Raw genomic sequence first — 9,284 nt, forward strand, 5'->3', positions numbered from 1 at the left:
CTCACCACTCTTCTACCTTGGAACCAATACACAATATTGATTCTAAGACCGAAGGTAAAGTTAAAAAAATTGATGCAAAGCATCAATTCTAAGTCAGAAATATGGTAGGAGTTAGGCAATGGAGATGAAGTGCCCAGGGCCATACAGCCAGGAAGTATCTGAGGCCAGATTTGAACCCAGGTCCTCTCAATTCCACTCCTAGCTCTCTATCTACTAAGCCATCTAGCTGCCCCCTCAGAGTATACTTAAATCTCACCTCTGACCTATAGTGGCTATGCCATATAATTCCCTTGACCTCTCAGGACCCTGGGCAGCTCTGAGAATAAATTACAGAGAAGTCTGTACTCATCCAGAAGTCCCTTATACCAATGAAATCACAGGTCCAGTACCAATCCCCTTGTATTTCATATGGAGTCATATATGTATGTCTTCCTTATAGAATGTAAGCATCTTGAAGGCAGGGATTGTCTCATTTTGATCTTTATATCCCATGGCCCAGTATAGTGCCTAACACATAGAAGGCACTGAATCAAGGCTTGTTCATTGACCAATTGGTCGACTTAGGAAGAAAGTTAGATGTTTTGGAGCAGGGCACACCACCCTGGGAACCTAGCATACAGTAGGTGCTTAACACTTAATAATTACTGATTGACCAGCAACAGGATGGAGCCTCCAGGCTCCAACCTTCATTGGGGCAGTATCTTGTAGAGAATGGAGAAGCAAAGGAAGAAAGGCTGTTCCTCAAAGTTGTTATTCATGACTCCAAGTCATGAAGCATCAGAAGAGGCAATATGGAGGTCGTGAATGGAGAGTCACACTTGGAGTGGGAACACCTGGCTTTACATCTGGCTTCCAACATTAGCTTTGGACATGTCTTAGAATCATAGATCCACCACTTGAAGGGGCCTGAGAAGTCATATTATCCAATCCCCTCATTTTGTGATTAAGGAATTTAAGTCCCAAAGAGGATAAATGATTTCTCTAAGGTCATATAGATAATAAGTGACAGAATCAGGATTTGCATTGAGGTCATCAGACTTTAAATCTAACACAATTACCACTGGATTAGGCTGAATAACCTCTCTGAACCTTGGTTTCCTCATCTGTAAAATGGGAGTGTTCACAGTGAATAGAGTGGTAGGTCTGGAGTCAGGAAGACTTGAGTTCAAATCCAGCATCATACACTTATTAGCTGTGTGACCTGGGGAAAGTTGCTTTACCTCTGTCTGCCTCAGTTTCCTCAAATATAAAGTAGGGATAATAATAGCACCTCCTTCTGAAGGTTACTGTGAGGATCAAATGAGATAACATTGTAAGTGCTTATCATAGTGCCTGGCGCATAGTAGGCAAAATAGAAATGTTTACTCTCTTCTCTGTCCCCCATAGTCTGTCCCTCCCAGGGCTATTGTGAGTCTGAAATGGAATAATGTAAGTAAAGCTGTTTTTGATCCTTAATATACTGTGTAAATGTCAGTTTTGATTGTTATTATTTCTCAAGGACTGAGGCTGAGACTATTAGGCAGTAGACAGCAGGAGTCATAAATAATTTATCAGGAACCAACCCAGGTTAGAAAAATCCCTATATACAGATAGGACATTGATGGGCAGCTTCCCCTGCCCTAGGGCATAGCTGGTGGCTAGGGTAGGAACTGTGTTAGGACTAGACTAGGCCTGGAGGAGAGAGGGAGCCAAGGGAGCCAGAGTTTGAGTTGGAATGAGGGAAGAGGGAGGAGATTGTATGATGAGCTTGGAGTTTGGTATAGAACAAAAGGATCCAGAGGCTCAGCTTTGAATTCCAGCTCCCATAATTACTGACCATTGAATAAATCCCAACTCAAAGCCTCAGTTTTCTCCTTTGAAAAAAATGGAGGGAGGAATACTTGAACTACCTACCTCCTAGGACTTTTATGAGGAAAGCACTTTGTAGACTGCTGTAAAATAATACATTCTTCTTCTTCTTTTTCTTCTTCTTTGCCAGCAGTAAGTGGACTGCCAGTGGCCATCTCCATGGTCTCTCCTCTTCCCCCCACCACAGGCTCATTAGGTGGTAAAGCAAAGGGAACTTTGTTGTCTAGCTATGTTTATAGAAGTTGGCCAGGAACCTTCTGAGAAGTTTGGGAGAGGCTGGAGACAATGGGATTGGGACCTGCCAGGTAGAGAGCATCAAGAGTGGGTCAATGTCCTGAGATCTCCCCACATCCTTCTCTATTCCTCTGGCCAGGATGAGATCCAGACTCCCAGAGATCCAGAACAATACTGTTGGGGGCTGTCCAGGGGGAGGGGGCTGTCTGGGATCTAGGGAGCACAGCGAAGGCTGTGGGGATTGTAAGGATGGCTCAGAAGAAGGCACAGCTGGCTCATCAGGTTGTAGAATGGGGATCCCCTCTAAAGAAGGATGGGCTCTAGAGTTGGAAGGAACCTTAGGGATATGATAGTCTGATCCACTTGGCTTACAACTGAGGAAACTGAGGCTTTGAGAGGTTAGGTGACTTGGTCAAGGTCTCACAAGGTGACTGAGAGCAGATTTGGGATTTGAACTAAGGTCTTCTGACTTCAAGTTCAAGGCTCTTTCATTGACCTAGGATGTTTTGAGGGCACAGGTCCCTGTTGATGGGAGAAGGGCATGATGTAATAGATAATTATAATTGCTTGTTGATTGATGGTCACTACTACTTGCCTCTTCCTTTTCTTAGCACTCCATTGGATGCTGGGGCAAATACAATCCCTTAAGGTTTTATCAGGGGATTAAATGGGGGAAGAGAGCCTTCCAAGAGTTCCCCAGTTCCCTTGGATGGGTCTTGATCCATATTTGACTTCTAATCCTAAGAAAAAGGGGAAGAATCTTAGTTTATTCACTAGTACTAAGGGGGCCCCTCACTCCTATTTCTGTTTCTTCCAAATAACTGGGAACATGGTGGAACCTAAGGGTGCTCTAAACACTTTTTCTATTAGTCTCAGCATTGCCTCATTTCCAGAAACCAAGCCTTTTCTTTAAAATTCTCTCTTCCCTACAAATTTCTTCCCCTAGGGGTTGAGAACACCCTCTTGGGAGAGGTTCTCTGAACTGTACAGATCTAGCACCCAGAGCCAACTAAGAATAGGTCCCAATGTATTGATCTAGAACTTACACGGGGTACAAGGGTAGACTTGCCCTAGGGGTGGTAAAGAGGACCGCAGTTCCCACCCCAATTTAAATCTGGTGCCCTGGGTTTCTGAGGTGACCCGCCAGGGGCCACAGAGAGGGAGCTGGAACTAGGGTTGGGATGGGCAATTGAGAGGCTAGGAATTGAGATCCTGGAACCAAGATCCAAGACATGGAACCTGGAACTCCATCCAAGCCCCAGGCAAGAGTTGGGGGTGAGGAGAAAACAAGAGCTTTTCTAGCAGGCCTGTTAGTGGGGGGCAAGTAGAGGAGACACTCTCCTTGGGCAGGCCAGGGAGGCTTCGGGCTGTGGCCCACTCAGATTTTAATCTCAGTTCGGAAGGTTTGCTGCACATGCTCCGGGTGTGGGTGGCGTCGGGCACGGATGGTGAGGCTCCCGTCATCACCCAGGGCCGAGGTCACGGATGTGGGGTCCACATCTTCTGGAAGCTGGCATTTGTGGGTGAAGGTGTTCATGACAGTGCCATCTGGGGCCAGCTGGGGGTAGAGGAGGCAAGGGGTCAACACAGTCACTTTGGCTTTGCTGTGACCTTCCTGAAGGAAACAAGGACTTCATGATCTTCCTTTTTCACCCTACACTTTGCGAAGCATAGGCTGGGAAATCTCGTGGTGGGTGAGGAGGATGGTGCGGTCAGTGTAGTGTTTCAGTGGTGACTCAAAGAGACAGAAAAAGGCTCAGGGAGGGGGATGCAGATTTCATGCTAGGGATGGAGTATGGGTTATGGTGTTCTCAGGAATCCACACTAGGAATCCATAGGAAGAGTCTGGGGAGGAATGAAATATCTCCCCTAGAAGTCTCTTCCCTTCCTTAGGGATCCCTGAGTACACTTAACTGTGGCCAGACCTTAAAGGGTTATACAATGTGTCCCCTGACCCAAACCTACCATTGTTCAAATGAGCACATTTAAAATATTCTCAAAACAGCAGCTAGATGCCTCAGTGGAATAGAGAGCCAGGCCTAGAGATGAGGGGAGGGGGGTTCTGGGTTCAAATCTAGCCCTAGATATTTCCTAGCTGTGTGACCCTGGGAAAATCACTTAACCCTAGTTATCTTCCTTTTATCACTCTAGTGTCTTGGTATTATTATTATTATTTTTATTTAAACCCTTACCTTCTGTCTTGGAGTCAGTATTGTGTATTGGCTCCAAGGCAGAAGAGTGGTAAGGGTAGGCAATGGGGGGTCAAGTGACTTGTCCAGGGTCACATAGCTGGGAAGTGTCTGAGGCCAGATTTGAACCTAGGACCTCCCGTCTCTAGGCCTGGCTCTCAATCCACTGAGCTACCCAGCTGCCCCCACTCTAGTGTCTTGGGACAAGTACTTTGTATTGATTCTAAGATAGATGACAAGATTTTTTTTTAAAGAAATATTCTCAGGCCCAGAATGGGGAGAGGAAAGGTACAGGGGAACTCAGTGGCAGGGGACCTCAGCAAATGGAATGAACCTTAAGTGAGGGGGATGGGGAAGCTCAGTTTGGTGATGGAGATGCTGAGGAGGATGAGGCCTCAATGAGGGAGATGGGGCCTCAGGAGGATGGAGACCAGTTGGAGATAGGGCCTTCATGCAGGGGAATAGGAGCCCAATGGGAAGGCTTAGTATGGGGTAGAATGAGAGGTGAATGGCATGAGGGAGATGGGATGCACTGAAAGGATGGAGTCTCTGGTAGAAGGGAGGGGCACTGAGGGAGAGGGGGACTTAATTGAGGGAGATTAGCGAAGGAGATGGTGCCTGGAGGAGCCAGAAAGGAGCTTGGGAGAGGGACAAAGACTTCATGCTAGAGTTGGAGAATGAGATATATCGTTTTCAGGAATCCACTGTAGGAATCCAGAGGAAGAGTCTGGGTAGAATGAAATATCTTCCCTGGAATTCCCTTCCCTTCCTTGGGAACCTGTCTTATCAAGTGCCCACCCACATAAAGCCAGGTCAATGCTCAGACCTAGGTGACTCCTCCCAGTGGCCTCTGGCCAGGACATAGCGTTCTGGTGGTGGCAAGAGCAAGCATGAGTCATGTCCAGCCACCGGGCATCAGGACTGGCACATGCCTGGACCGTCTGGGGCTGGCACCAGGGTCATCTGTAGGGATAACTGGGAGTGGTAGCTGTGTTGGTTTTCCCTTCCTGCTCCCTGGAAATAGGGCCCAGTCCAGTTCCCCAGAGTCCACCTTTCAGGAGAGAGCTGGCTGTATTCCTGGACCATGGCTGGCACCCACCCATTCACTGCTCTCCTTGAATCAACAGGGCATCCTAAAAGGATTTCTAAACCAGTGCCTCATCTCTCCAAACAGGGAAACTGAGATGTAGGATGAAGAGGTGGCTTGTGGCAAGAGCTGGGTTCTAGCCCCAGATTTGCCACTTCTTAGCTATGAAACCACTGGCCCCACACAGAAGTCTTGGGCTGCAGGTCTGGCCGGGACATCCGTGACTCATGGCTTTGGGAAAATCACTTTCCCTCTCTGAGGCTTAGTGTCCTCTCCTGGTTATTCTGGTTATAATAACACTTGTACCACCAATTTCACCCACCCCTGACCTTTATAAGAAAGGAACTTGGCAAAATTTAAAGGATTACACAAATATGAGTTTTTTCTGTTATTATCTGAGCATCTAGTCAGCTCTTTAAAAAGAAACAAACCCTGAACTTTTACCTTCTGTCTTAGAACTGACACCGAGTATCAGTTCCAAGGCAGAAGAATGGTAAGGGCTAGGTGACTGAGGTTAAGTGACTTGCCCAGGGTCACACAGCTAAGAAATGGGTGAGGCCAAATTTGAGCCCAGGACCTCCTGTATCCAGGCCTGACTATCCATTGAGCCACCAAGTCGCCCCCATCTAGTAAGCTCTTAATACGTGCTTGTTAATTAATTGATAGGTTGGAGGCAGATTTGTTGGGGCCCCAGGAGGCCAAGGCAGAGCTGTTGCTTCCTTCTGACTGCTCTATGGAAAGGTAACAGAGCAGGGTCCTCACTATGATGGTCCTTCTCCTTTGTTCTGGGGCATAGCCCACCCCTCACCTGCCCCTCTTCTTCATTCTAGGGCCATTGCCAAGAAAACCTTGGTGAAGTCCTTAGAGTCTAAATTTCTCCTAAGTGAGATTTTGCCTAATTTTCCTTTCAGCTCTTCCTTTGTCCCCTCCCCAAGCCTTGGAGGCATTCAAGGGCAGGTCAGGGTTCAGTTGTGGTGTCACCCAGGATTCCAAGGAACTGGGCTTATGAGTCCTGGGAAAGTGGGGCCCCTAGCTCACTGAAGGAGGGAGGATTGATGATGAACTGGAGACTAGCTGGTGCTGCTTTCTTTCCTGTCTCCATCAGGACCTGTTCCCTCGCTGCCTTTCCCAAGCATATCACTCACCCATTCTTTGCTTCTGTCTCCCATACCCTGCCCCAATCCCTTATCTTCCACCTCCTGAATTCTTGCTACACCTCCCTTTAAAAAAAGCGGTGTGACATATTTTATTTTTACATTGGCCTCATTTCCAAATATGTTTCCTTTCCCATCTCTGCTCAGGCCAATATCCCCTTGCAATAAAAAAATACAAAAGAGAGGGGGAAAATAGCACTTCAGGAAAACTAGCCATGTATGCACTGAGTCTGACAATCTGCAAAGGAAGTCAGAAGGTACATTCTCTCATCTATTTTCCCCAGACCAAACTTAGTCATAGTAATCACATGTTGCTTTGCATCCTATTGCCTTCCCCCTCCTCCTAGAACTCCATCTGGCCCACCTCACCTAATTTCTCTCCTCTTATGTACCATCCACTCTCCACTCATTTAGGCTTCTTCATCACACCCTGTGCCCACCTTGTCTGAGGAGGCCAGAGAAGCAAGTCTGGGGGAGAGCCTTACAGAAGAGGGCAGACGTGGCTGGCTCGGGATTGATGGATGGACTACCCATGCCTCATTGGGACAGAGGGCCACTCACCTTCTCAGCCCGAACCTCGATCTGGTTGTTGGATGTGGTCACAATGATGTCTTCTGGGGAGAAGTCGCTCACATCCACCGCAAACTGGTAAGAGTCTCCCAGGGTCTTGATATTGCCAGTGCCCCCAGATCGGGCTGTTGTGGAAGAGGTTGGGGGTGGGGATAGGAAATGGAGTGAATTAAGTCTTCCACTTGAGGAGGTTGCTTTCACCTCTCTTTTCTCTTCCCCATACCCATCATATGATCAATAGAATGTTGGAGCTGGAAGAGACCTTGGAGATCTTAGAAGCTAGCCCCTTCATTTTAGAGATGGAGAAGCTGAGGCACAGAGATGAAGGACTTGCCTGAGTAAATAACACAGACAAGATTAGAACCCAGGCCCTCTCTCTGACTCCATATCTAGTGCTTTCCCCATAAACCATGGCATCTGCACTTTTTCTCCATTCCAGAGTGATTACAGGAGACAGCTCCTCTAGTCCTCAGCTATAGCCCCTCCCCAATTGCTTCTTTCCCAGTTTTTCCTCCACCTCTAAACCCTAACACATCTCTCCATCCCCCCACCCCAGCCAGGCCACCTTCAGATCAGCAGCTGTGTGTTCTCTCTGAAAAAACCCCCAGGTTCCCCTGCCATGATAAGTAGTATTAATTCCAGAATCCTGAGGTTCTAGCTTCAAATCCTAGTGCTGCCATATGTGTGACCTTGAGCAAGTCACCTAACCTGGGTCCCAATTTCCTTATCTGTGAAATGAGGGAGTGGAACCAGATGACTTCGGAGGTTCCTTCTAGGCCTGAGTTGATATTCCCCCATTTCTTCCCGTAGCTCCAGTCTTTAGTCAGTTGAGATGCTCCCTTCATCTCAAACTCCCATTCATTTCCCTGAGTTTCCTCCAGACTAGAACTGATCCTGGGGTCAGAGCTAGAAGAAGTTTTGGAGGTCATCTAGATGACTTTCTCATTTTATGGGTGAGGAAACTGAGGCAGCAGGTAACAAACCAGAATTCAACCAGTTCTTCGGCTTTGGGGTCAATGGCAAAGACAGACATCTGATTCTCCCGTCTGTGCTTGTCCGTTGTATCCATGCCGGCTCTTTCAATCTACTTCTTTGCCTTTTATCTCTTTCCACTCTGGTAGCCATACCTGTGCCCAGTCACACCTGCCCCACCCCAGGCCCAATACTGCCTCCTGCTGGCAGGGGTGACCATAACAGGCCTTGGGAAAAGTTAGAGTCCTGGGTGAGGGAACACCCTTATCCCTCTGTCTGTCTCCCTCCCGGCTCCCCGCTGCCCTATCTTCTCTCCCTCCACCCCAACTTGCCTGGAAAGCCCAAAGGCTCAGTGTGGGGCCGCATGAAGCTGCCGAAATCCTCCGAAAACATGCTCAGGGCCTTCTCCATGGGCAGGTCCCGGGCCGGGGGGTTGTGGGAGGCTGAGGAGGATGAGGAGGATGAAGAAGAAGAGGAAGAGTGGAAACTGTGTTCCGCTCGGAAGGTAGAGGAAGTCTTATGGCTCATTCACTAGGTGGGGGGGAGGGCTTTGTCCCAGGAACAGCGAGGAGGCACAGCAGGGCAGGCGGGCTGCTCGAAGAGAATGCTCGGAGCCCTGGTGATTGGGCTTTATAAGGCCCTCGGCCGCCCCCCAGGCTCCGGGCCAGCCCTCTTGTCCACTGGCTAAATATAGGTCTCTGGCAGGCAGTAGCAGGCTGGAGGAGGGGGGCTGGTGGGCCGGTGGGTGGGGACGTGGGGGGTAGAAGGTTTTCCCGCTGAGATGTTGGTGCTGACATTCCAAACAAACCTAAGCAGGGACTGAGGCTGAGCTCATCCAGAAGCATTCCAGCCCTGCTGATAACAGGAGGGGGCTGTGAAAGGGGCAGGAGGAAGAAGGACGAGCTGAAGGGGGGACTCGGGTGGTGGGAAAAGAGGGAGGCTAGGAAGCAGGAGGGATGGAGGCCCTGGACCAGAAGAAACCTTCCATGGGGACCTACTAAGGGAGGGGGGAAGGGGAGAAGGAGAGAGAAGGAAAAGGGACAGGAGAGGATCTGGCTGAGAGAGAGAGAGAGCAGGGAAAGAAAGAGAGGAGGAGAAGAAGACCGGAAGGAGGGAAGTCGTCCCTCCAGCACTTTCAGACACAAGGGGACTAAAGTCATTTGCTTTTGTTGATTTGTGGCTCTGAATTTGACCTTACCCATCAGACCTAGAACTGGCACCCACCAACAG

General features: G+C 48.7%; 1 protein-coding gene across 7 annotated transcripts; it reads right to left on the bottom strand.

Moving 5' to 3' along the window:
* Positions 1-1,518: 1,518 nt before the first annotated feature.
* On the bottom strand, positions 1,519-8,649 carry HSPB7 (heat shock protein family B (small) member 7). 7 transcript variants are annotated; one of them, XM_044667791.1, is made up of 3 exons: positions 8,390-8,649; positions 7,074-7,192; positions 1,519-3,640 (listed from the first exon to the last, which is right to left on the bottom strand). In XM_044667791.1, exons 1-3 carry the CDS (start codon positions 8,580-8,582, stop codon positions 3,461-3,463), a joined length of 492 nt encoding a protein of 163 aa, XP_044523726.1. In that variant the 5' UTR covers positions 8,583-8,649; the 3' UTR covers positions 1,519-3,460. The 7 variants fall into 7 exon arrangements, with proteins under 7 accessions (XP_044523726.1, XP_044523725.1, XP_044523728.1 ...); XM_044667790.1 differs by having other exon boundaries at positions 7,089-7,207; positions 8,387-8,649; XM_044667793.1 differs by having other exon boundaries at positions 1,519-3,601; positions 7,077-7,207; positions 8,387-8,649.
* Between the last annotated feature and the right edge of the window lie 635 nt (positions 8,650-9,284).

Source organism: Gracilinanus agilis, chromosome 3 (assembly GCF_016433145.1).
Source record: "Gracilinanus agilis isolate LMUSP501 chromosome 3, AgileGrace, whole genome shotgun sequence".
Lineage (NCBI taxonomy): Eukaryota > Metazoa > Chordata > Mammalia > Didelphimorphia > Didelphidae > Gracilinanus > Gracilinanus agilis.

Coding starts and splice junctions, on each gene's coding strand:
- HSPB7 (XM_044667788.1), bottom strand. CDS start 8,582: ATGAGCCATAAGACTTCCTCTACCTTCCGAGCGGAACACAGTTTCCAC. Junction 7,223..8,386: donor TGAGCCTTTGGGCTTTCCAG/GCAAGTTGGGGT, acceptor CCCCACCCCCAA/CCTCTTCCACAACAGCCCGA. Junction 3,641..7,073: donor TCGAGGTTCGGGCTGAGAAG/GTGAGTGGCCCT, acceptor CTCTACCCCCAG/CTGGCCCCAGATGGCACTGT.